The 27864-nt window shown below is 39.5% G+C and overlaps 1 protein-coding gene across 1 annotated transcript; it reads right to left on the bottom strand.

The window, feature by feature from the left end:
• Nucleotides 1–22604: 22604 nt before the first annotated feature.
• On the bottom strand, nucleotides 22605–26225 carry LOC138998788 (plasma membrane calcium-transporting ATPase 4-like). Its single transcript, XM_070400794.1, has one exon. The coding sequence runs from the start codon at nucleotides 26223–26225 to the stop codon at nucleotides 22605–22607; it is 3621 nt and encodes a 1206-aa protein (XP_070256895.1).
• Between the last annotated feature and the right edge of the window lie 1639 nt (nucleotides 26226–27864).

Below are 27864 nucleotides of genomic sequence, written 5' to 3'. Positions count from 1 at the left end.
GTGATATTTAAACAATTGGTGAAATTGGTGCTAGAGAACTGGTGCTGCAGGTTTGATTTGTGCTCCTAGCAAAAAGCAATGCATTATACACTCAGACAGGAATTTAGCTTTAATCAAGGCTTAAACTGAACTGTCTCTATAACCTGAGACCAGAGGTCCCCAAGCACTATCTGAACATCTTTGTGTGTTTTTTTTTTAAATTTATCTTTATTGCTGAAAGTATTACAGATGTCCCCCTTTTTCCCCTCATTGGCCCATCCACCCACACTCGCACCTGCCCTCCTCCAGGCCCACCACACTATTGTCTGTGTTCATGGGTTATGCGGATATAAGTTATTTGGTTAATCTCTCCCACTCCCCCCCCCCTCCGCCCCCCACCTGCGCCCCCCCCCCCCCCCCCCCCCCGTTTCATCTGAGATTCCTCAGTCTGTTCCATGCTTCCACGTCTCTGGATCTATTTTGTTCGTCAGTTTATTTTGTTCATTAGATTTCACATATAAGTGAGATCATGTGATACTTGTTTTTCTCTGACTGGCTTATTTTGCTTAGCAAAATGCTCTCCAGGTCCCTCCATGCTGTCTCAAAGGGTAAGAGATCCTTCTTGTTTACAGCTGATGGTATTCCATTGAAATATACCAGATCTTTTTTATCCACTCATCTACTGATGGGCATTTGGACTATTTCCAAATCTTAGCCATGTAAATAGAGCTGCAATGAACATAGGGCTGCATAGATTCTTTCTAATTGGTGTTTTGAGATTCTTAGGATATATTCTTAGAAGTGGAATCACTGGGTCAAATGGAAGACCCATTTTTAATTTTTTTAGGAAACTCCATACTGTTTTCCATAGTAGCTACATAAAAATAAAAAGCTTCTGCACAGCAAAAGAAACCATTAACAAAATGAAAAGGGAGACCACAGTATGGGAGAACATATTTGCCAATGAGACATCTGACAAGGGGTTAATTTCCAAAATATATTTAAAAACTCATACAAATTAACAAAAGGAAGACAAACAATCCAATTGAAAAATGGGCAAAGGACCCAAATAGACACTTCTCTAAAGAGGACATACAGATGGCCATGAGACACTAATCAACAGAGAGATGCAAATTAAAATGATAATGAGGTATCACCTCACACCTGCTAAAGTGGCTACCATCAATAAATCAACAAATGATAAGTGCTGAGGAGGATGTGGAGAAAAGGGAACCCTAGTGCACTGCTGGTGGGAATGCACACTAGTGCAGCCACTCTGGAAAACAGTAGAGTTTCTTTTTTTTTTTTAAAGTAAATCCTTACACAGAGCAGAAATAAATGTCACTGATGTCTCCAACCATTTATGAGATAAATTCTACTTTTATTTTAAATTTTAAAATTGAAGCATAAAATCCCCAGTAAAGTGTTTAATTTTTCAATTTCTCATATTTTTCAACCTCCATCATGTTCACACTAATTATTAAACATAATTTTGGGTTTATGACTTGAACATCAATGTCTTTTCCACTGTACACCACTTAACATAAATATGTTGAAATTAATGAAATATGGATGGCAATTTTCTTTAGTTTCCAGTACTACATGTTTTATTTTTTAAAATTCCACTGCATCTTTGGTTCCTTCTATTAATTTCTCTCTGAGTGTTGTGAGATACATCTGCTTGAGACATCATCTTACCCTGAAGTCAGACCTTCAAACATTTTTTAAATGAGTATTCACTACAACAAATTTTATACAATCACATGGTCTGGGCTTTTAAATAATTTCATCAAACAATGATATTAGTCAAAATACTGGTGTTATCTGGTATTGACAGAAAGATAGTTAATTTTAAGATATTAGATGGCTCACAGTATATCCAGGAAAACCTAAATCAGATTTGAATGTTTATAGCCAGGAGCAAAATCCAGCTCACACCAGCCCCTTGCAGCATGGATAGCGCAGCCTCTTGTCATGGACACCACAGCTGACACCACAGATGAATGGCATGGACCACACCATTAGTACCTCTTTCACATTACCTCTGAAGCCAGATATTTGCTCTACTCTCGAACCTTTACCTAGATATAGGGTCTACATCCATTTTCCTCAGGCTGCCTCTGCTACAGGATTTGGGGGATTTCATCTGATTGGGATAAGCAGGGTCAGATTCTGGCTCCTATTTATTAGAATCAAGTTCACAATATAACAAACTCCCTACAGATGGCAAGGCTATGGAAAAGATGCTGGGCAGCCCCCATATGCAACTAATATCCATTACACTTTTAAATGAGCATTGAGATAATTGATCAGATGCTCAAACCTCAGCGGGAAGATAGGGGAGGGTGGGGGGAAGGAGGAGAGATCAACCAAAGGACTTGTATGCATGCATATAAGCTTAATCAATGGACACAAACACCAGGGGGTGAGGGCATGAGTGAGGGGGGTGTTGGGGGGGGGCAATGGAGGGATAAGGGCACATGTGTAATACCTTAATCAATAAAGAAAAAAGTAAAATAAATAAATGAGCATTGATATTCCAATGTTATGAGTTGAAGAGTAAGACTCACTTGATTGTCATAATTCTGCTTGCCAGAAAAATTCATCCTTCTTATATGTGATAATTCTTATAACATTTCACATTACCCCCTTATAGACCTTTAAGCTATATTGAGTTTCCTGGGAAAGAAGCAAGCAAAGAAATTGCTGAGATGGTTTATAAGAGGTGTATCAATAGCATACTGTATTAAAAGTAGCTCTTAAAATTGTGATTACAAAGTTAAAGAAAGCTATTAAATAAAAAATTAAACCATTTAATGTAAAACTTGCCATATCCTTAATAACAAATACATTAAAACAATAACAGACAGACACTGTTAAAAAAAATACCATTATGCAGAACAATTTTCTAGAAAATGATTACCATTTGAATCTAAGTGTGAATTCTCTCTCTCTCTCTCTCTCTCACACACACACACACACACACACACACTAGCTTTGCTGGGTATAGTAATCTTGGTTGTACTTTTCATCATTTTAAATATTTCTTGCCAATTCTTCTAGCCTGCAAAATTTATGTGGAGAAATTAGCTGACAGTCCTATGGGAGCTCCCTTGTAAGTGACTAACTGCTTTTTCTCTTGCTGCTTTTATGATTTTATCTTTGTCTTTAACTTTTGGCATTTTAATTATGATGTGTCTTGGTGTGGGCCTCTTTTGGTTCATCTTTTTTGGGACTCTGAACTTCCTAGACTTGTATGTCTATTTCCTTCACCAGGTTAAGGAAGTGTTCTGCCATTATTTTTTTCTAATAGGTTTTTAATTTCTTGCTCTCTCTTCTCCTTCCAGTACCCATAAGATTCAACTGTTAGTATGCTTGAAGTTGTCCCAGAGGCTACTTATACCATCCTTTTTTTGGATTCTTATTTCTTTTTGCTGCTCTGGTTGGGTGTTTTTTGCTTTCTTATATTGCAAATCACTGATTAGATTCTCGGCTTCATTTACTGTACTGTTGATTCCCTGTAAATTATTCTTCATTTATTCTTCATTTCTGACTGGTTCATTTTTATGGTTTTCATGTCCATTTTTATGCTGTCTAAGTTCTCACTCAATTCATCTACTCTTCCCCTAAGTTCATTGAGCATCCTTATAATCAGTGTTTTGAAATCTGCATCAAGTACATTGTTTATCTCCATTTAGTTTATATTTTTTTGGAGTTTTATTCTGTTGTTTCATTTGTGGTATGTTTCTTTGTCTCCTCATCTTTGCAGCTTCCCAATGTTTCTATGTATTAGGTAGAAACACAGCTGTTACACTTCATAGGCTTGGTAGAGTGGTCTAAGTCTAATGTAGTAGGTGTCCTATAGGGTCCAGTGCCACAGCCTCCCATTCAACTAAGCTGGGCACTCCAGGTGTATCCTCCCTCTCAAGTGGATTGTGTAGACCCTCCTATTGTAGTTGAGCCTTAATTGCTGTTGCCACATCAGTGGGAGGGATTTACCCCCAGGCTAACGGGCTGGAAGACCTGGCTGCAGCCACAATGGAGATCAGCTCTGCACGGATCCACCCCATGGAGCAGGGCTTCAGCAGGGCTTTGGTGCCCTCTGAGTCTGCCCCTTGAGTGTGTTGCTTGTGGAGTGTTTGGAGGGTGCTTTAGTGTGATCTGAAGTTATCCACTGGGTTGGCTGATTCTGTGGTCTCCTGGGAGGTGCAGGCCAAGGCCAGCCACTGCCTATGTTCTGCTGGAGGCCTCCCACATGAGCTTCAAAGTGATCTGCAGAGGACTGGTACTTGGGCTGGTCTTGGATGGAGACCAAGCTGCTGAGCAAGGCTGGCTGCCACTAGCTCTGGGCCTGGGGCCACTTAATGAGATGTACAGGTCATGCTGCAGCCAGATGCTGCTTGTTTGAGGATTTTAGGAAACTCTAAGGTATGAGCCAAGATAGGCTGTTCATATGCAAAAGCCACTGGAAACAGCTTGGGTGGATTCACAAGTTAGATGGGGTGGGATCTCGGAGAATCACCAGGGAACAGTGATAACCACATTGATGGAGACTCAGATATGGTGCCCACCTGCTGGTTCTGTTGGGGGAGGGCTCAGAAAAGGAACAATGGCCTCTGCCAGCACTTCTGTCTGGGATAAAGCTGCCCCTCCAGACCTTGCCCTGATGCCAGACAATGCAGTTCCTCCGTCTGTCCTTGGTGCCTTTTTGGCTGCTGCCCCAGTGCTAGAACTCAGAGGGAGTGAATCCATGTAAGTCCATGTGCGGGCCTTTTATGAAAAATGCCAGAGATTCAGAAGCTCTCTGTCTCGGCAACCACTCTTGCTGGTTTTTACAGCCAGAAGTTATGGCGATTTCTATTCTTTGAACTGGAACACTGGGCTGGGGGCCCTGGTGTGGATGTGTGACCCCTTCCTCCTTAGGGGCACCTCCATATCCCAGATATCCCTCCTAATTTTTATCTACCACATGTGGGTGTGGTACCAGCTTGCTTCTGAGTTTCTACTCCTCCTACCAGTCTGATGTGGCTTCTTCATTAGTTCCCTAGTTGTAGGACTTCCATTCAGCTAGTTTTCAAGCAGTTCTGAATGAAGGTTGTTCTGTACTTCAGTTGTGGCTGTGGGAGGATGTGAATACCACATTTACCTGTACCACCATCTTGATTGGAAGCTGTATTGTTAAAATGTTTAATGTGGAGTAAAATCCCTTTTTTACAAGAGAAATCTGAGAAGTATTTGAATACATAGGCTTTATGTACTAACTACTAATATTGACATTATCTGATAGCAATCTGCTTTTTGGGGGACAAAAGTTTCTACAGACTTTTGCAGATATAGTGCAAAATATTAGGACTAGACTTAGATACAAATAGATCATAACATATGAGACTTATCCCTGGATCTATTATAATTCATTCCATGCACAGTACCATCTACATGTGAGTAAAGAGAAAATTACTTGACTATTAACTTTTATCTAAACCCTATATACATTTTGATTGTTTGATTTATTTCATGGAGCATGCATATGAGAAAACAAGAATGTTTTAGAAAAGTCTTAACAAGAATTTTTTAAAAATTTGGCCATCAACTCTGTGACAAAAGAAAATCATCTTTTTGCAAAATCATCTTTTCCTTTTTTATTTTTATTTTTTTTGTGTGTCTCCTCACATTGTATGATTGTGTGTGTGCATGTCATGGACTTAGATGTGCAATGTTTCCAGAAGAGTGAATTTGGAGTCAGGAAACTATGGATTTGAATTAGGATTCTTCCATTTCCCAATTGTCCAATTGTTACAATAATCAATTTACTGGGTCTTCCCTCCTCCATCCTATTTTTTTAATGAAAAATATAACTTTCCATATTAATTTTTATTAGGAGATAGTAGCTTGATGATAGACAAATAGATAGATAGGAAGTACATAAAATACTCTTGATAATTTGAGGTTTTCAGAGGATGCTCCAATGTTAATATCAATTAGTATTTTTTTCTTTCTATATTTTGCAAATCCAAACATATGCTTCACAACTCAAATGGTAACCGTTCTATAAGATTTGTTTTGTAGTTCCAAGTCATATTGTATATTTCATAATCAATATTATTGATCACATTATTGATCTTGACATTATGCTACCTATTACTCCATATAATTTTGCATTTGTAACTCCAATCTGACTATCCATCCTATGTGCTTGAGGACTGAGACTACATTTATTTTTCATGGTAACCTTAGAAACAGTCACAGGACTGGGTCTATAACAGCCTTTAAAAATGGCAAGCTAAGAATAATATTAAATTAATAAAGGATTACGAGAGGGAAAGTGGGGTGGAGGGAGGTAGAAGAAAATAAGGGAGGGGATAAATGGTGATGAACGGAGACTTGACTTGGGGTGGTAAACACACAATACAATATACGGATGATGTATTATAGAATTGTACACCTAAAACCTGTATAATTTTATTAATCAATGTTAACCCAGAAATTCAAATTAAAAAAAAGAAAGGATATATAAGATGTTGTAAAAATGAAATACACATAGAGAGTTAATAGACCTGAATTTTATAACTAATTAAATGACTTTTTAAAATAATTTTTTATTTTTCAATTACAGTTGACACACAATATTGTATTATTTTCAGGTACACACCCCAGTGATTAGATATTATATGACTTACTAAGTGATCGTCTTGACAAATCTTGTACCAATCTGACACCATGCATAGTAATTAGAATACTATTGACTGTATTCCCTATGCTGTTCTTTACATCCCTATGACTATTCTGTAACAACCAATTTGTACTTCTTAATCTCTTCATTCTTTTTCCCATTCCCCAATTCCCCTTAACTGACTAATTTTCTATATGACCTTGGGGAAGTAAATTTCTATTAATCTGTAGATTAATAGATTAAGTTATATCTATTTAATATGGATTGAATTTTATCTTGTTATTTCCAGTTATAGTATTATATACTTCTGTACTTTTAAGAATCTTGCTGAAAATGAAATAGTAATTTACTTTTATGATGATAATTGAGAAGTTTGCATGTAAAAGAAGATATATCCATTAATAACAAACAAAATCTCAGTCACCCCTAAGGGAAAAATTCAGACTTTGTTTGAGTTTTATCTTCTGGCCTAAGCAATAGACATGCTTTATTGTGAGTGCTGGTTCAGACTATTTTACAGGAATCCTCTGGTTAATGTTGCCAGTCTATCTCTACAGGACTTAGTGACTCATCACTAAAAATCAAAGAAGAATATGGAGAAAATGAGAGAGGAAATAGACTAGGTCTCTGAAAGTGAACATTCTTATATTAGCCTAATTATAATAGCCCTATTAAAAACTAAAGATCCAGGAATGTCTTAGCCTGAGAAATTCAACAAAGAAAAATAAAATATTCTGTGCTTTAAGAAACTTGAGTTAGAATCTTCACTGATGGTGTTTTCTTTGATTCATTTATAGAGAACACTGCGTGCTTGCTATCCTGTCTTATCATGTATTTTGAGTATGGCATTTGAGGAGCATTTAGGGACCAGTTTCCTTCAAATTATTAATTTGACAGTAGTTCATGTATAAAACTTGAATTCATTAGACTACAGGTGCAACTAACTACAGCTAATGAGCTGCTACCTTACATTCAAATGCAGAATTTGGGATGAGGACACCCGGTTGTTTCCTGAAGCCTTGCAGCTGAATTATAATAATAGTTCCCTCAGAAGAGGGCAGGAAATTAGGAGACCTGCACAGTTAACTCAGTCTTTCCTGTTGCTTACTTTCTGTACTGCATTCTTCCACATCAAAGCCAAGCTTCCTATTCCTTACTGTTATAGCAGAACATGGTTCACTGAGGACCTTGAATTTATAGGATACGCATTTGACCACCAGTATTGCCTGAGTATCTCCTGTGCCCAATTCCAACATCCTATGGGCAAGAGCCTATAGCATGAGGTGTTTATCACTAGTTTAATTAGTCATGTGGAGCTGGGCAAGAGCACAACATTGGCTCCATGTAGATTCCGTGCTGTGGGTTGGATAGGGAGATGTTCTTTTGATAAAAAAAAAACAAGCAAGCGAGCAAGCAAGCAAGCAAACAAACAACTAAATACATTTACAAGAGATAAATATAGTCTTTCAAAGTCTGAGAAGATACCTAAGTACTGCTAATTTAAAACTGTTAAAATCTTGTATATTTATTTCAAATATTTCCCCATTTTACTGAGAATTCTTGGAAGAAAAGAGCTAATATCCAAGAGACATGTAAGAGTATAAGATATCTTAAAACCGTTTAGGCCAAACCCTTTCCTCTCTCATATGAAGCTAGTTCAATCCACCTGTTCAAAAGTTGTGTTTTTTTTTTGCTATAATATTAATATAAAGACTTGCTTAGATTTAATGTCTTTTACAACAATAGTCAAGCTTTTAGTCGATTGCATATTATTTAGTAATTTATAAGATACTATACAGGATGGAGCAAAAGTAGGTTCACATTGTGAGTACCTGAAATACTTTATTTTTGTATTATTATTTTTTTAATATTGTCTTATTTTCCATATGAACAACTGTATGCCTACTTTTGCCTTACCCTGTATATTAAATTTTCAATTAAAAGATAAAAATATTTACTTCAAAGTTATACAGATACATTTTAGTATATCATGTTTAAATATTTATTGATCTCTTAATTAATAGATTGATTCACTCATATATCAACTGAATATTTTAAATCTTTACTAATATGTTGTATTTCCCAGACCTCTGGTTTCTCCTCAATTACTTTTACTTCAAAATGTAAAAGATTATTATCTTAGTCAGGCTTGGATTACAAGTAGTAGTAGTGAGTGTCTGAGGGGTCAGATATTTTACCCACATTTTTATTTGGTGCACTAAGGTTAGCTGAGGCAGAGCATAGCTAATGTAGTTCTGCAGGATACATAGCTTCTCAGCTTGTAAGGAGGCCTAAATTTCAGTTCTTGGGAAAAAAATCCAACATTCTCTTTTAGCATGCTGAAATCACCTCAAAATAAAAAGTTAAAAATACAATAATAATATTGGAATAAAGTCTAAAAGTATCCTTCTGATGTCAAACCCCATCAATCATCAATAACACATTCTATAAAGTGAGCTTTTAAAAAATATATTTTTTATTGATTTCAGAGAGGAAGTGAGAGGGAGAGAGAGAGATAGAAACATCAATGATGAGAGAGAATCACTGATTGGCTGCCTCCTGCATGCCCCCCGCTGGGGATTGATCCCTCAAACCAGGCATATGCCCGGACCAGGAATCGAACCATGACCTGGTTCATAGGTCAACACTCAACCACTGAGCCAGGCCAGCTGGGCTAAAATGAGCTTTTGATATATTTTATGAAGATCACAATTGAGATAAGACCTAGAAATATGTGCCTCTATACTTTGAGAAATAATTCTTGTTTGAGAAGTTCTCTCAGAAACATCTTCTGTCTTTTCCAACATCACCGTATTGATTTCTTTGGGGGATTATATATGGTGTTTTTTAAATAAATATGTTTATTTATTTATTTAGTGATACCATATTTAGGATCATGACATTGAAATTTATAAATACTCTCTAATGTAGCGCAATGTTGTGAGCAATTTCTAAAACATTAAATGTTTATTTAGTATAAATTTCATTATTCAATGATATAGATATGCCAGCATTTATTATCCTAATCCCCATTCATTGTTTACTATATTGTATCCATTATTTTACATTTTTAAATAGTGATGCAACTAATACACTCATGCATCAGTTTACATGAGAATCTTTTATTTTGTATTCAATTAACAGATTACTCATGTCAGATGTAGCAGCCGTTGCCTTCTTAAAGAAGCTCACTGTATCCTAGTATTCTTTCCTATCTCATTGTATTCCTGCACAAGTCACATAATTCACATTGTGATGAGTTTGATGTATGGTTTATAGTCAACTTATAAACTGATGCATGCTTAGAACATAGAGTTTCTTGTTTATATTGGAGTTGAAATTATAAGTCATTGATAAAACTCACATTTTCCTCTTTATTTTTTGCTATAGATGCATGGTTGATATAGACAAAGGGATGTAATTCACTCATTTTAATTATTACATAGCATTAATTTCTATAATGATATTCATTGAGGTTGCTTCAAATTTTATTATTAAAATACTGCAATGAACATTCTTTTACATAATTCCTTTTGGAAATTTTTTTATAAAATGTTTAATTGCATGTACCTTGAATTGGAAATGAGGGCTCATTTGCATTATCTATTTTACTAAATGCTGTCATATTGCTCTCTAGCATGTCGGTATTAAAGACTCTACCATCACGGTAAGAGAGTCACTTTTTCTCTTCTTCACTAAAGTAAGAAAATTTGTTTCTTTTCATTTTCTTCTATTGGAAGTTAAAAACATTTTTTTAAAAATGAAACTAGACCAACTTCTTACACCACACACAAGAATAAACTCAAAATGGATTGAAGATTTAAATGTTAGACTTGAAACCATAAGAATCCTAGAAGAAAACATAGGCAGTAAAATCTCAGACATTTCTAATAGCAATATTTTTTCTGATGTATTGCCTAGGGCAAGGGAAACAAAAGAAAAAAATAAACAAATGGGACTACATCAAACTAAAAGTTTCAACACAACAAAGGAAACCATCAACAAAATAAAAAGAACCCACTGATTAGGAGCATATATTCGGCAGTAATACATCTGACAAAGGGTTAATATCCATAAGTTATAAAGAACTTATAAAACTGAACACCAAAAAAGAACACAAATAATCCAATTAAAAATGGGCAAAGGACCTGCATAGACACTTCTCCAAAGAGCACATATAGATGTCCAATAGACATATGAAAGTATTAGACATCACTAATCATCAGAGAAATGCAAATTAAAAGCACAATAAGATATCACCTCACAATTGTCAGAATGGCTATAATCAATAAATCAACAAACAGCAAGTGATAGCAAGGATGTGTTGTTGTTTTTTTTTGCTTAATCCGTTCTGATTGAATTATTTTACTTAGCATAATGGTCTCCAAGCCACCCACACTGTTGCAAAGGGTAAGATTTTTTTCTTTCTTTATGGCCAAGTGGTATTCCATTGTGCGAACATACCAGGGCCTTTTTAACTACTTATCTACTGATGGGTACTTGGGCTGCTGCTACTATATAGGAGTGCAGATTGTGCAGCCACTATGGAAAGCAGTATGGGGTTCCTCAAAATTCCCACTTCTGGGAATTTATCCAAAGAAACCTAAAACACCAATTCAAAATGATATGTATAGTTCTATGTTCATTGCAGCATTATTTACAATAGTCAATAATCTCCAGTATAGTATTTCCAAGTTTTACTTTAAATGAAGATTAAACCTATGTTTGCAGGCAATAATATTTCAAGTTGATCCATGAATAAATAACTCCACTAGAGATATTATTGACAATAGATTATAAAATCACAATATAGTGTGCTTCACTAACCTAAAATCCCATATGATATTTTAGTATACATTAAATCACAAGAAGCATATTTGGAGTGATATTGACTTTTATCAGTGTTATACTTCACATTACTACCTTGAATATTCCACCTCACACATCACTAACTCACAATAATCAAGGCTGGGCTCATGGATTTATTGGACCTCAATTGCGGGACAGATTTTATTGCACATGACTGATGCAAACCACCTTCCTTTCCAAAAACCTATTTCAATGTGTTTTTCCCCCTTTCTAGCCTTACAATTTTCATTATGACATCCATATTATGATGATTGTATATATTATATTAGAATTTTAAAAAAATAGTAAATTGTACTCATAATATACAAATTAGAAAAAGCTGGTCACATTTTACCAATATTTAGAATACACCAGAAGAAATAAATAGTAGGTTGGATGAAGCAGAGGATCAGATTAGTGATTTGGACTACAAGACAACAGAAAACACCCAATCAGAGCAGCAAAATGAAAAAAAGGATAGTTTAAGGGACCTTTTGGACAACTTAAAGCATAACAACATCTGTATCATAGGGGTAGCAGAAGGAGAAGAGAGTGAGCAAGGGATTGGGAAACTATTTGAAGAAATAATATCTGAAAAACCCTTTAGCATGATGAATGAAACAACATAAAACTCCAGAAAGTGCAGTGAATCCCCATCAAAATGAACACAAAGAAGCCCACACCAACACAACTCATAATTCAAATGGCAAAGGTTAAAGACAAAGAAACAATGTTAAAAGCAGCAAGAGAAAGACAATTATTTACCTCCAAGGGAGCTCCCATAAGATTATTAGGTGATATCTCAACAGAAACATTTCAGGCCAGGAGGGATTGGCATGAAATAATAAAAGTGATGAAAATCAAGGAACTCACAAACAAGACTACCCAGCAAGGCAATCATTCAAAATTGAATGTGAAATAAAGAGCTTCCTAGACAAATTTAAAAAGGCAAAAGGAGTACCTTATCACCAAACCAGCATTGCAAGAAATGTTAAAGGCACTGCTATAAAAATAGGAAGAAATTGAGAGAGAGAGGAACAAGGTAGCATAAAATACCAAGTAAGAGCAGCAAAAAGAAAGCACAATTGTTAAAAATGAGAATAGTTCGAGGGACCTCTGGGACAACATCAAACATAACAACATCTGCATCATAAGGGTACCAGAAGTTAAGAAAGGGAGTGAGAACCTATTTGAAGTAATAATGATTGAAAACTTCCAAAACTTGGTGATGGAATTAGACATACAGGTCCAAGAAATTCAGAAAATCCTCAAGAAGATGAACACAAAAAGGTCAACACTAAGACACATCATAATAAAAACAAATTCCAGAGGTTAAAAACAAAGACTCTTAATAGCAGCAAGAGAAAGACAGATATTAACCTACAAGGGAGCTCCCATAAGAACTTCAGCTGATTTTTCAATAGAAGCATTTCAGGTTGGAAGGGATGACCAGAAAGTATTCAAAGTAATGAAAAGCAAGGACCTAGAACCAAGAAAACTCTACACCCCAAGGCTATTGTTTAAAATAAAAGGAGAAATAAAGAGCTTCACAGAGAAGAAAAAGCTAAAGGAGTTCATTGCCAACAAACCAGTATTATAAGAAATGTTAAAGGGTCTTCCTTAAGAAGAAGAAAAAAATAATAATAAAGAGGAACATAATTTTAAAGACTAAAATAACAATAACTATATACCTATTAATAATAACTTTAAATGTAAATGGGCTAAGTGTTCTAGTAAAAATACATGCGTAGCTGAATAAATAGGAAAACAGGACCCATATATATGCTGTCTACAAGACACTACCTCAGAAGAAAATTCACACACATACTGAAAGTAAAGGGATTAAAAATATATTTCATGCAAATTAAAAGGAAAAGAAAGCTGGGGAAACAATACTGATGTCAGGCAAAATAGCCTTTAAACTAAGGGTAAAACAATATACAATGAAGAATGTTACATAATTATAAAGGAATTGATCCAACAATGGTATAAAGCTTGTAAACATTTTTGCACCCAACATAGGAATACATATAAGGGAAACCTTGATGGACATAAAGTGAGAAAATAACATTATTACAGTTGTAATGGGGGATTGTAAATCCCTGTTGACACCAATATATAAATCTTCCAGACAGAAAATAATAAAAAGGAACAGTAGCTTTACATGAGACACTAGACCAGCTGTATTTAAGTGATATTTTTAGAGCATTTCATCCCAAAGCAGCACAATATACATTTTTAAAAATTGCACATGGAACATTTTCTAGGACAGACCACATGTTAGGACACAAAACAAGTCTCAATACATTCAAGAAGAATGTACATATCAAGCATCTTCTCTGATAAGAATGCTATGAAAGTAGAAATCAGTTATAGGAAAATAACTGAAAAATACACAAACACATGGAGATCAAGAAAAAAATCAAAAGGTACCTTGAGATAAATGGAAATGAAAACATAATTCAAAATTTAAGCTGACAGAGTGAAAGCAGTCCTCCGAAGAAAATTCATGGTAATACAGGCCTACCTCAAGAAACAAGAAAAATGTCAAATAATCTAACTTTATACCTAAGGAACTAGAAAGAAAACAAAGCCCCAAGGTAGTAGAAAAAAATGAAATAATAAAGACCAGACCAGCAATAGAAGAAATAGTCTTAAAAACTATAAAAAGATTAATGAAATCAAGAATTGGTTCTTCAAAAAGATTAATAACATTGATATATATTTGACCAGACTCATCAAGAAAAAAAAGGGGGGACCCAAATTAATAAAATAAGAAACGAAAGAGGAGAAATAATAACTGACTCCACAGAAATACAAAGGATTGTAAGAAAATATTATAAGCTATATGCCAACAAATTGGACAGTCCGGAAGAAATTGATACATTTTTAGAAATGTAAAATCTTCCCACACTGAATCAAGAAGAATCAAAAAATTTGAACAGATTTATAACAACTAATGAAATTAAAGCAGTAATCAAAAACTCCCAGCAAACACAATTTCTGGATGGGATGGCTTTACAGGTGAATTTTACCAAACATTCAAAGAAGAACTAATATTTACATTTTTCAAACTATTCTAAACATTCAAGAAGGTTATTCTAAATAAAAAGATGAAAATATATTATCCATTTTTAAAACTGCCTTTGCCTTCATAAGCAGGCTCTATGTGGCAACATTTAAGTGTGTTACATTAGCAACAGAAAACAAATACACCATACAATGACATTAGTGATACACATATAAAAGGGCAAATAAAAGGAGCAGAAAATGATAAAGAAACTGTACTAACCAAGAAGTTAACATAATCAACATAAATATTTCTGGCAGGCAAGGAGAATGAAAATCACTTAAGATACATAGATTTCTTTATTTAAAATATAGGCAACTATTTTATTTAGATATTTTATAATAAACTAGAAGCCCAGCGCATGATTCAAAATTGTGTGGCACTGCTCACCCTCCAATCCGGCCCTGCAGCAGCGTGCGGCCGCTGCCAGTCCAGCCCTGCCTCCCTCTCTAGCCCTTGAAGTAGCTGTGGCTGCTGCTGATCAGGACCTCCCTCAGCCAAGGCGCTGAGGCTCCTGCCGCCCCGCCCCCGACCCTGTGCGTGCAACCTCCTCCTGTCCAGTCAACCTGTTATGACGTCCCGGTGAATTAGCATATTTCTCTATTATACATATATAATATAGATTTTAAAATTCCAGGTATTAAATTGAAAATACATTTCCAACGTTTTACTTACTTAGTGTGCCAGAGAGTATTACAACATCATTACTGTAGACACCAGGACAGTAATTCCTAGGTTTTGAGCAAAAGAATATCAAGGTGCAAAATATGACTATCAGAGACTAGGAATAGAGTATAGTTTGAAAAAATTACACAGGTAAATCTGACATACTTCTTTTCTAAAGTTGTGACTCTATGATAAGGAACACATTAAGAGACAAAGGTGATACTTTTTTGAACTTTGACTCACAATAAGTCAATTTAATATCTCCTACTTAAAAAGGGAATATTAAACTGTGAGTCAATCAGTATGAGTCTTTAAGGGTCTAAGTCAGTGGTTCTCAACCTTCTGGCCCTTTAAATACAGTTCCTCATGTTGTGACCCAACCATAAAATTATTTTCATTGCTACTTCATAACTCTAATGTTGCTACTGTTATGAATCGTAATGTAAATATCTGATATGCAGGATAGTCTTAGGCGACCCCTGTGAAAGGGTCGTTTGACCGCCAAAGGGGTCGCGACCCACAGGTTGAGAACCACTGGTAAGCTAATATAGTCTGAGGAGGTGGCCTCATTGTCAAGATTTATTCAAAGATAGAAAGTAAAATGTCAAAGTGATATAAATATGAAGTGTTTGTAATCTTGATAATCTTTACAGGTATTTTATTTTAGTTAAGCATTTAATTTTAGAGAGTCTATAGTTACGTTCTCTGTGAAATTATGGGGTTAGGTTTATCTTTCTCAGTTCTCACATGGCATTATTTATGCTTCTTTCATGCTACAAATTGTGATTCCTTGTACACATGTCTGATTTCTTTGTGAAGGCACCATTTCCTGGAATAAAGCATCATACCTCTGGTCTTTGTATCTAATTGTATTGCTAGACTTGATAAATGCTTCATGAGTAACTGAAACTACATAAGGAGAAAGGTGATATCACAATGTCTTCTATTCAGTTGTTTAATCAACACAGCAAATGCTTTTGTATATACTTAAGTATCAAGTAGTAAGCTTTTTTAATAAGAATTTTTGAGTGACGAATTACATCTAGAGTATTTCCCTTGAAGATTATTATATGCAGATTATTAGCACATACCCCTTTAGAAAAGTACCCAGAATTTTCTTTTGATTTTAACTGTGAAACATTCTTCACTAATCATTATTAAATTAAATGCCATTTTTACCCGAATATATTTGCGTGGAAACTAGAAATATTTTCACCATTGGCTTAAAAAGTTAGTGAATCAGGGCTTTAAAAGGTCAGAAAATGCACAGATGCACAATAAAAGTTTAAAGAGCAGGACCTGACATTTTTGGAATACCCTTAGTGAATATTAAATAGGATTCTAAAGCTAGTACTAACTCTTAGGTTCAGTGCTTTATTCTCTGTTGTGGCTTGTGTCAGAACTCCCAGCTTTTCTTCATTCTGTGCAATGCTGCAATGTAATGTCATTGGCATGGATGCTTCCTGTTTACTTTTAAAATGGATTCACATATTTTAAAGACTGAGTTGCATTCTCTGTGCAGTAATCTCCATGCTGCATACTCTTGCATATCCAAGGACTCAAAGCACACATGAATAAAGCACAATATAATGAAAAATGTTCTGTTTGATTTTACAAGTTGGAGATAAAGCAAGAGCAAAGACAAGTTGAGGGAATTTAACAAATTTCACAGAAAATTTTCATTATTTCCAAACTAAAATATTCCTTGTATTTATATTGAAATACACAGAAAGAAAATCAGGCTAAGCACAGTAAAGTATTTATGGCCTTCTTCACTCTAAAAGATTTCTTAAAATCTGGAAATCTGTACATTTGCTACTCAAATCTTTCCTTAATAAATTATGAAAACATCTTAGTATTGTCCTTTTATAGACTCCATACTGCTCTAAGAGCAACCCTTGCCATTTGTTTTGATATTTACTATAAAGACAGTTTGAATATATAGTGTGTGCTTTTAATTTTTCAATTACAGTTTACATTCAATATTTTTTATCAGTTTCAGATGTACATCATAGTGGTTCGACAATCATATACTTTACAAAGTGTCCCCCCCAGATATTTCCAATACCCAACTGGCATTATACATAATTATTACAATATTATTGACTATATTCCTTATGTTGTATATTACACCCCGTGACTATTTTGTAACTACCAATTTGTACTTCATAATCCCTTCACCTCTTTTACCCAGCCCCCTCTGGTAACCATCACTCTGTCCTCTGTTTCTATGATTCTGTTTCTGCTTTATTTGTTCATTTATTTTATTATTTAGATTCCACGTATGAGTGAAATCATGTGGTATTTTTTTTTCTCTGACTGACTTAGTTTGCTTAGCACAATACCCTCTAAATATGTCTATACTACTGCAAATGGTAAGATTTCACTCTTTTTTATAGCTAAGTAATATTCCACTGTACATATGTACTACCTCTTTTTTATTTTTTTAAAATTCACTTGTCTTATTGATGGGCACTAGGGTTGCTACCATATCGTGGCTATTGTAAATAACATGGCAATGAACCTTGAAGTCCATATATTTTTTTCAAATTAGTGTTTTGGGTTTCTTTGAATATAGACCCAGAAGTGGAATCACTGAGTCTGAAGGCAGTTTTGTTTTTAAGCTTTTGAGTACTCTCCATACTGGTTTTCATAGTGGCTATACCAATCTGCATTCCCATCAACTGTGCAAGAGGTTCCCTTTTCTAAGAATTCTTGTTGTTTGTTGATTTATTGATGATAGCCATTCTGACAGGTGTGAGGTGATACTTCATTGTGATTTTAATTTGCATTTCTCTGATGATTAGTGACATTGAGCATCTTTTCATGTCTATTGGCCATCTGGATAGCCTCTTGGGAGAATTATCTTTGAATACATTGATTTTACACTTTTGATTCTGGTACAAAGATTCTTAGGGAAAATGTCTCTCAGTTTCTTGAATCAAAAATAGATACTTTTGTATTTAAACTAGAGGCCCGGTACACAAATATTTGTGCACTCGGGGGGGAGAGGGGCCTCTCAGCCCGGCCTGTGCCCTATCACAGTCTGGGACCCCTCAGGGGATGACCACCTGCTGGCTTAGGCCCGCTCCCCGGGTGATTGGGCCTAAGATGGCAATAAGACATCCCTCTGGCAGCCCGGCAGCCCTCGGGGGATGTCCACTTGCCAGCGGGGAGCAGGCCTAAACTGCAGTCGGACATCCTTAGCACTGCTGAGGAGGCAGGAGAGGCTCCAACCACCACCGCTGTATTGGCAGCCATCAGCCTGGCTTGTGGCTGAGCAGAGCTCCTCCCATGTGAGTGCGGCCTGACCACCAGAGGGCAGCTCCTGCATTGAGCGTCTGCCCCCTGGTGGTCAGTGTGTGTCATAGTGGCCAGTCATTCCCAGTCTTTCTGCTGTTAGGGTCAGTTTGCATATTACCCTTTTACTATATAGGATAGAGGCCTGGTACACGGGTGGGGGCTGGCTGGTTTGCCCTGAAGGGTGTCCCAGATCAGGGTGGGGGTCCTGCTTGGGTGCCTGGCCAGCCTGGATGAGGGGATGATGGCTGTTTGCAGCTGGTCACACCCCCTTCAAGGTGGGGGTCTCCACTGGGGTGCCTGGCCAGTCTGGGTGAGGGGCTGAGGGCTGTTTTCAGGCTGGCGGGCAACTGAAGCTCCCAACCTCTTCTTTTTTCCTTTTTTATTTTTAATTCTGGGATTTATTTACCTTCTATGGCTGTCACTGGAACTGAGAGCCAGCTTTAGCTCTGAGGCTCGGCTCCAGCTCTGAGACCTCGGCTGCTGAAAGCAGGTATCTGGGTTTGTTTGGCTTCTATAATTGAAACATTGTTTCTTAGAGTGCAAGCTCAGAGGCCGGCGGCGGCAGGCAGGGAACCTTGGCTTCCTCCATCACTGGAGCAAGCAAGCCTCCTGTTCGCTTCAGCTGCCTGGCTGCCGGCCGCCATCTTGGTTGGCAGTTAATTTGCATATCGCCCTGATTAGCCAATGGGAAGCGTGTTGGAGGTACGGTTAATTGCCATGCTTGTCTATTATTAGATAGGATTATTTTTTTATTTATAGTTGTCTAGTGGATCAGTTCCTGATCTTATAGAACTTATAAATTATGTTAGAGTTTGTATTATGCTTTATTTCATGTGTACTACAGAAAGCTCAGAGCAAAGTTGATGGTTCTTTTCTACTAAGTACATTATATTTCTTAGAATGAAGTTTCTTACCCCTTTTTTGTCCAAAGGAAACATTAAAGGAAATGCAAACATAAACTGGTCAATCTTTTCCTAAACCACACACTGATAGAGATGAAAGAGCAGACTCTTGTCAACCAATGGAGACATGTCCTACAAATTTCCTCTGGCAGATGCTTAGCAAGGCTCTACTTGCCTGTTTTTATTGATGGAAAGTAAAGAAACTTAGAAAAAGGCTTTCATTTTATTAAGCAGACAAGTTCAACTTTCTTCAGCCCTCCCACCAAAATTCATTGCTGTGTCTCCTTTGAAAACTCAAGGCCTGTTAGTTGAAACTTTGAGTCTTTGGAGTGTCTTTTATCTATCTTATTTTCTGGTTAATCAATATGATTACTTTAGAGATTTAAGTGGTGATTTCCAAAGATAGATCTTACTAAGTTGTGCTATCTGCTTTTGGATACCTGAACATCCAAAAAGTTAACGACAAAGAAGTGTAAATGAATGACTTATCATTTTCAAAGTAAAGAATAGCTACAGGAGCAGGTACATACACTAAGTAAAATGCAGAAGATTGCCACAATTCAAAGCACAGAGAATGCTAGCATATAAACCAATGTTTGTTAAAATAGAGCTTTGAGAGATACCTACACTATAGTAAATAGTAGATGCATTTCTGAGAATTGGGCTTAGTTCTGTTTCTTGGCTAAAATAATAAGAATTAGTTGGTACATATCACATTTCCATTTATGTATAAATGAATTGCAAAATTGAGTTAAGGTCAAACTCATTTGTTTTTGTTTTTTTGTTTTTTTGTTCCCCCCCTAAGTATAAAGATGGCTGTTTGGAGAAAGGAATTACGCTGCATTGTTTTGGAAACCAATGACAAATATACTAAGTCACCTGTCATGTTAAACCCTCCACAGGGTTACATGACAGCACTTTATTTTATATCCTTTAAACAAAATACATATGGCTGACTCAAAAAATACGTTTCTGATCTAAAGAAAACTATATATATTTTTTTGCATAATATTTCTATATTTTCTCTCCTACTGTGGAAACTAGAATACACAAAAAACCATTGACTTTATAAGTAGACACTAGCTCTCAGGAGTAACCTGTCGGGCACCATGAGAGTCTTTTTGGAGAAGGAATGGTAAAATAGCCTCCAAAGTTTGTTATTGGCTTTTTTTTAAAAAAAAAAAAAACTGATCTGAGGTAATAAAAGACTTGTCAGAACGAAATCTTCCAATGTACTTAATAAATAGACATGTGAACACCTAAGACCTTGCATGAGCTGTCTTTCCTCCCCCATGTTACAGGCAGAGAAAAGGTCACTGACGCAGGTCACCTTTACAAAACCAAAATCCAACGTGGTTGATTCTGTAATAACGGGATGTGTAGGGAGCATGTTTCTTTCCTCTTCCTGCCTTGGCCAGCTCAGGTGAAAGCGGGAGAGGGGGTGGCAGCCAGAAGAAAAGGTTGGAGAAGACAGGTTTGGGTGCCCTTCCTCTCACAGATGGACATCTGGCAGTTCACAAGAGCCTCAAGCCCTTCTCCCTTCTCCCCTGGCACTGCAAAGAGGGGCAGGCTTCCCCAGCTACCCAATGGGGAATTGGCAGACACGAGAGACGCCCCTGCTCGGAGATAAAAATGGAGCTGCTGCCAATATGGCTCCACCTTGTCCCATGAAGGAACACTTAAAGAGCTCCTAGTGAAGTCCCCAGCTCCTGAGAGGCAGGTGAGAGGGGATGCTTTGGGCAGTGTTCAGGGAAAGGAGGCACAGGGCTTGATTGTGCAGCAGGCGAGCACGCTCTGGAGAGGGGCTTGAGTGGGGCACAAGAGGGGAAGGTGGGGAGGACAGAGGGGAGCTCTGCAGGGTGGGTCTTTTGCTCCTTTCAGTCAGCAAAATGTCACTGGAGCCTCCCACTCTGGATTCATATTTTCAAAATCAAAGTATTTGAGGAAGGTTGGGACCTTTTCAGAGACAGGACAAGTTAGGGAACACAGCAAAGAGTAGAGTTAGACAACTGACGGGAATATCAAAGCTGGGACTCAAGCTCAGATCCTAGACGGCCCTTAGGCCTCTCCCAAGGCTTCTCAACACTCACTCCCCCAATAACCAGGTCCTGCCCTGGAAGAACCTTGGCAGATGGTTTTGAAAGCAGCAGTGACCACCCCAGGACTCCATCAGAGTTGGCTTTCATGGTCTGTCTGGTCCTAGACATGCCAGCTCCTGGTCCTCGATACCAAAGCTCAGTTAGGAGACAGGGCCATCTCAACAGACTCATTTACCACCACTTTAGAAATACAAGAAATCTCAGGGTGATGGTAAAAACTACATACCACACATGTGCAAGCTTCAAGGTCAAGGTTGATCTCCCTAGCACGTAGACACCACAAATACCTGACAAGTGTAGAAGTGTAACCGATAACAGCAAGAACACATTCTTACCAGCTTTCAATTGCTTCAAAAGACCCTGTTAGCAAAGAAAACCTATCTGCCTCTAGAACTAAATCAATGGTTCCATAGGGGCCAGAAGGAAGAATGGTCAAATTTGACTTAATTCAGCCAGGTCCTTTCCACTTTCTTAATCATCACAACTTAAAATAAAAGTGTAGGTAAGGAAGGCAATAGTTAAGAGAGAGTGGAGAAGTTTGACTGGAAGGGTAGAAAGAGCTACATGGCTTAGGTATAAGCTTTCAAAATGGGAAAACAATTTTAAAAACAATCACTCTATAGGCTAATTCCATACATTCCATTCCTGCTTCCCACACATTTCATTTGAGAATATTTGTCTTTCTGAACCCTCAACTGAGGTTATAAATGACACAGACTCATAAGGTAAAATCCAGAAGTCAGGAGATGACAACATAAGCATGAATACTGGGGAAGAATTCGGTTGGAATGAATGCTAAGAAGATCGTATCATTTCTTTAAAAATGACAACTGATACACTCAAGGAGTAGGTTTTACTCTTCACTACCCGGCAGGAGTTTGACTAGGTCCTGCTACAAACCCCAACTCAAGTTTAAGTTGAAATCCTTAGGTATGTTCTCTTGCCTTTTGTGGTCAGGTAGGGCTCACACATACTTGGGAGCAGCTGACATGACAGCAAAAAGTCCCATCATCATCTTATAGATGGGAGAAATAGAAAAAGCAAGAATGGGAGGCAGAGAATGAAGTTCAAACTGATGTCTCCAGGCTATGTAGAGGGCTGTCAGGGTAGGAGGGAACAATTTGCACCTGGCTGCAATCCACGGCATTGTTGTTTGTGTTGGCGGATGGAGTGACCTCACCATCCAACAGGAGCACCCTAGTCCCAGACTTAGGAACCTTTTCAAAACTTTTCTCCTCTTGCTCATCCAGAAGTGTTCGTGGCCCCTCCTCATCTATGGTGAATTCAGGGTGGGTCATGAAGTTGTGGATGTAGTTTTGGTTCTTGGGTGTCTGGATGCTTTCATGGAGGGAACTATGGAATGCTTTGACCACTCTGATCTGAGTCTGGATACGGTTCAGACCCCGGAACCAGAGGATCTGGCCTCGGCGTAGCTCCATCTCCGAGTGGTCAATTTCATCTAGCCCCTCTGTATCTCTGGTGATCTCCTCTTTGGCAGTACCATGCCCGGCCTCCTTCAGGAACTTCAGGGATTGGGTAGGTATTGTGGAGATGACCTGGCCCCACAGCAGTTCTCCGATGCCAATGAAGAGACACCAAAACCACTGCGACAGGCTGAGCTTCGTACAGCTGAAAGGCTTACCCCCAAATTCCACGATGATAATCTGGCTGATGAATGTGCCCAGAACCACAGCACAAAAGATGAGATTACGGAAGATGCCTCCAAAGACATTCCTCTCTCCGTGGATCTTGCGTGAGTTGATTTCATTGAAGAGCTGCATCAGCACAAAAGCGTTGAAAACAATGGTGTAGTGCTGGCTGGGTGGGGAATGTAGAGGCGCGTTCCTCCCATTATCAATGTCAAAGAATTTCTCACCGGCAAAGACAAGGAAAAAGATGATTGTGAGCTGATAGACCACGTGGCCCAAGATGTTCTTCATCAGAGTCCGTGAGATCAGAGGCTTATTTCGGCCATAGGGGCGACGCTTCAACAAAGAATCGGTGGGGGGCTCTGTGGCCAGGGCCAGTGAGGCAAACGTGTCCATGATTAAATTCACCCACAGCATCTGCACAGCTTTCAACGGGGAGTCCTGAGTGATGCAGGCTCCAGTGAAGGCCACAATCACGGCCACCACATTGACAGTGAGCTGGAACTGCAAGAACTTGGAGATACTGTCGTAGACGTTTCGTCCCCACATCACTGCCTTCACAATGCTGGTAAAGTTGTCATCTGTTATGATGATGTCTGATGCCTCCTTTGCCACATCTGTGCCTGCAATACCCATCGCAAAACCCACGTCCGCTTTCTTCAGAGCCGGCCCATCATTGGTGCCATCACCTGTGACTGCCACCACCTGTCGCTGTTCCCCAACCGTGCTGTCAATGATGCCTTTCACCAGCGTGTGCTTGTCCGTGGGGGAAGATCGCGCCAGGACTCGAAGCTTAGGCCAGATCTTGTCCAGCTTTTCTTGCTCTACCTCGCCCTTCTCGTTGCAGATGAGTCGGTTGAACTCTTTCCCTTCCAAGCACAGGAAATCGTCCCCAGGTGCTATGATGCCACATTTGGTGGCAATGGCCCGGGCTGTGTTGATGTTGTCCCCTGTCACCATTCTGACAGTAATGCCAGCTCGTCTGCATTTGGCAATAGCATCTGGGACCTCTGGGCGCACAGGGTCCTCAATGCCCACCACTGCGATGCAGGTCAGTTCAGTGAGGATTTCGCTCTCATGGTCCCACGGGGGCTCTACATCATTGAAATCTCGATAAGCTAAGCAGATGGTCCGGAGTCCCTCACTGGCCATGGGCTCGATGACAGTGTGCACTACCTCATCTTGGTCCTTACTCTTGAACGGCACTGCTTCTCCGTTCTTGTCCAGGATGTGATTACACTTGCGCAGAATGATCTCGGAGGCGCCCTTGCTGTACATGCGGTAGCCGCCGCCAGGCTTCTGGATGACCGTGCTCATGGACTTGCTCACCGAGTTGAAGGTATACACCTTGTAGAACTTCTCCTCGGGCACCTCGCTGCGCACGGCGTGGTAGTCCTGCTTCAGGTCGATGACAAAGCCCAGCAGCGAGCACTCTGTCATGTTGCCCACATGCCGCGGCAGGCCCCCCTCCTTCTCCGGAGGCAGGATCTTGGAGGTGTAGGCACTGTTGATAGAAATGCCATTGACAAGAAGGTCCAGGACCTTAGGCACCAAGACATCAGGGCTTGGGATCTGACGGTAATGGGTATTTCCGATGTAAGCTTGTACCACAGTCATGCGGTTCATGGTCAACGTGCCTGTCTTGTCAGAGCAAATGGCAGTGGCATTGCCCATGGTTTCACAAGCGTCCAGGTGCCGCACCAGGTTATTGTCTTTCATCATTTTCTTCACAGAGTAGGCCAGTGAAATGGTGACAGCCAGTGGCAGCCCCTCCGGCACAGCCACCACCAGTACAGTGATACCGATGATGAAGAACTTGACAAAGTACTGGATGTAGATGGGGGTGCACTCGGGTAGCCATGGCTTGCGCTGTATCACGAAGTTGTCAGTCACAAAGTACAGAATCAGGATGAGAACGGTGACAGCAGACATGATTAGACCAGCTTTCCCGATCTGGACAGCCAAGCGCGTCAGCTTGCCCTGCAGCACCGACTTCTCCTTCTTGGGCAGCTTGACCACCTTCTTCTCCTTTCCCTCATTGTCGATGCCTTCCTGGCTGTTGAGTGGCTGGATTTCCAGGGCCACCCCATCCGGAGCCTTTGCTTTGTTGCGATTTTCGGGGACTCTTTGTTTTTTACCTTTCTTCTTCTTCTCCTCCTCTTCTTCCTCACTGGCCCCCGAGAGGGTAAAGATGATTCCAGTTTTGGAGTTGACACCCACAGCAGTCACTAACATTCGGCCAGAACCTTCCATGACATGGGTCCCTGAGAGCAACATGGGGTCTCTTTCTAAGGATTTCTTGACATGGTCCGATTCCCCAGTCAGAGAGCTCTCGTCAATCTTGAGATCATTCCCCTGGATCAGGATCCCATCTGCAGGCAGCAGGTCACCGTATTTGATTTGGGCGATATCACCCACCACGATATCAGCCACAGGGAGCTGGATGATGTGACCATTTCGAATAACGGAGAATTTCTGTTCCTTTTCAATGTGGTTCTGCAGCCCTCGGAACTGCTTCTCTTTGCTCCAATCATTGAAGGCCGTCACGAGCACCACAATGATCACCGAGAACAGAATGGCTGCCCCCTCGATCCAGCCGGCTTCTGACTCCCCTTCATCCTCTGGGCTATTGATAGGTAGACCACACTGTTCATTTTCTTCACCATGGGGACGATAGAAGGACAGAACCAGGGAGATGATGGCTGCGATCTCCAGGATGATGAGGGTGACATCTTGAAGGGCTTCCCACACTAATTCTAAGAAGGTCTTGGGCTTTTTGGGGGGGATTAAGTTCTGTCCAAACACTTGTTTACGTTTTTCCAGATCTGCTAGGCTCCCAGATAGACCTTCCACAGGGTCAGTTCTCAGTTTACTGCAGAGATTCATTACACCTCCATGGTGGTCATTGATCTGAATCAGACCATCCATCGAACGCAGCTCCATGAGCTTCCTGAGCTCCATGACTGTGCAGCCAAATTCCTTTTCACGGCTCTCAGCCGTCGAGTTGGCTGGCAAGGCATGTTCTGTAGTGTTTGTCATTTTGCCTGCTGTTTCCAAGCCCTTCAGACACCCTCCGTCAGAGCAAATGCGGAGCCCCTCTTCAACTGATCAGCGTCTCTTGCTTCTCTGCCTACTTCCTGTTCCTTGCTTCTGTGGGAGCCCAGTGAGGAAACTGATGGACTCTGTCTTGGTCCTTTTTCCTTAGGAAGCTTGGCAGCAAGAAGAGGAAGAGGACGGGGGAACTGAGTGAAAGCTGGACCATGTGTCACGATGTTTGGTGTCCCCAGGTGGCGATAGACCGTGGTCGTCCAGGGTAGGTAGGTTCCTAGCTCAGAACAGCTTGCCCAGATGGAAGTGTAAACAGCATTCGCATGTTACCATGGAGGCAACCTTAGCAACAACCAGGAACTGCGATGGTAGAGAGGCAGCAGGAGGAGGAGGGCTCCCTTTATACCAAGGACAACTGGATCTCTTGCTTTCTTTCTAGCAAAGACCCAGGCTTCTGGAGGCAGCACTCTCCCTCCGGGGTTCCATGGACAGGGTAGGGAGGGGGTGACCACTGGTCTCCCCAATGAGCAGCCACGCTAGAGATGCCGGCTTGCTCTCTTGCCTTTTTTTTTTTTTTTGCAGCGGCCTGGTTGCGGGCCGGTCTCCTCCGCCGGCCCTCCTGCCGGGAAGGACCTCAGGTTCCTGGAAGCAAATACTGCGGGGTAGTTGGGCTGGTGCCCCCGGTCCTGCTTTCCTCGGAAGGATGGTTCCCCAGGAAGTTCGCGCCTTCCCCCTCAAGCCCCAGCTCAGATGGTCTCAACAGCGGAGCTTTCTTAAGGAAACGCTTGTCATGGCAACAGCTTCCGCCAACTCGGACTGACTCCAGTCCGCCCACCCCAAACTCATTTGTTTTTAGGGGTTTTACTTTACACACTTAGACTACTTAAAATAACTTAGAATTCAAAACCAAACAGGTTGGTTATGTGCAGGATACATAGATCTTTTCATATGTTTACTATTGCAAATGATAATATCTGTATTTGCTTCAAATAGGAAGTTTCATCAGCTGATGTCCATTTTTCTTATATGATTTGATCACTCACACTGGGCTCTGGCGTAGGTAGTAGGCTTTGGATCTGTTTTCGAAATTAACATCTTGACATTTGTATCTGTGACAGACATAAAGTAAAAAATGAAATCCTCAAGATTTTCAAATATAAGAATACCAGAATATATTTTTTACAATATATTTTCTAAATGTTTGAAGTCTGTGTTGTTTGCTTGACTATTACTGACTTCTGGCAGGGATGTCTTATGCTGGAAAATTTACCTAATGCTTGCTGGTCAGCTATATATATAAAAGCCTAAGCAACCAAATGACCGAACGACCGGTCGACTGGTCGCTTTGATGCGTTCTGACCACCAAGGGCAGTCACTCAACGCAGGACCTGCTCCCTGGCGATCAGTGTGCTCCCATAGCCAACCTCCCACAGTCCCATCCCCTGGACAACCTCCCATGGCCCCTCCCCCCATCCAACCTCTTTCTGCCCCAATTAGCCCCTATTGCTGGCCAGGCCAAAGGACCCCACCCATGCACGAATTCATGCATTGGGCCTCTAGTTTATATATATAGTCCAAGGAACTGGAGAAGGTAGGAGACTTGTTAAAAGAAAATAGGAACCAAGGGAGT

The sequence above is a fragment of the Myotis yumanensis genome, unplaced genomic scaffold (assembly GCF_028538775.1).
Source record: "Myotis yumanensis isolate MYYU_CA2020_CCGP unplaced genomic scaffold, mMyoYum1.0.hap1 SCAF_21, whole genome shotgun sequence".
Taxonomy (NCBI): domain Eukaryota; kingdom Metazoa; phylum Chordata; class Mammalia; order Chiroptera; family Vespertilionidae; genus Myotis; species Myotis yumanensis.
Note: the sequence above shows the minus strand (reverse complement) of the source record. Positions and strands in the feature narration are given on the sequence as shown.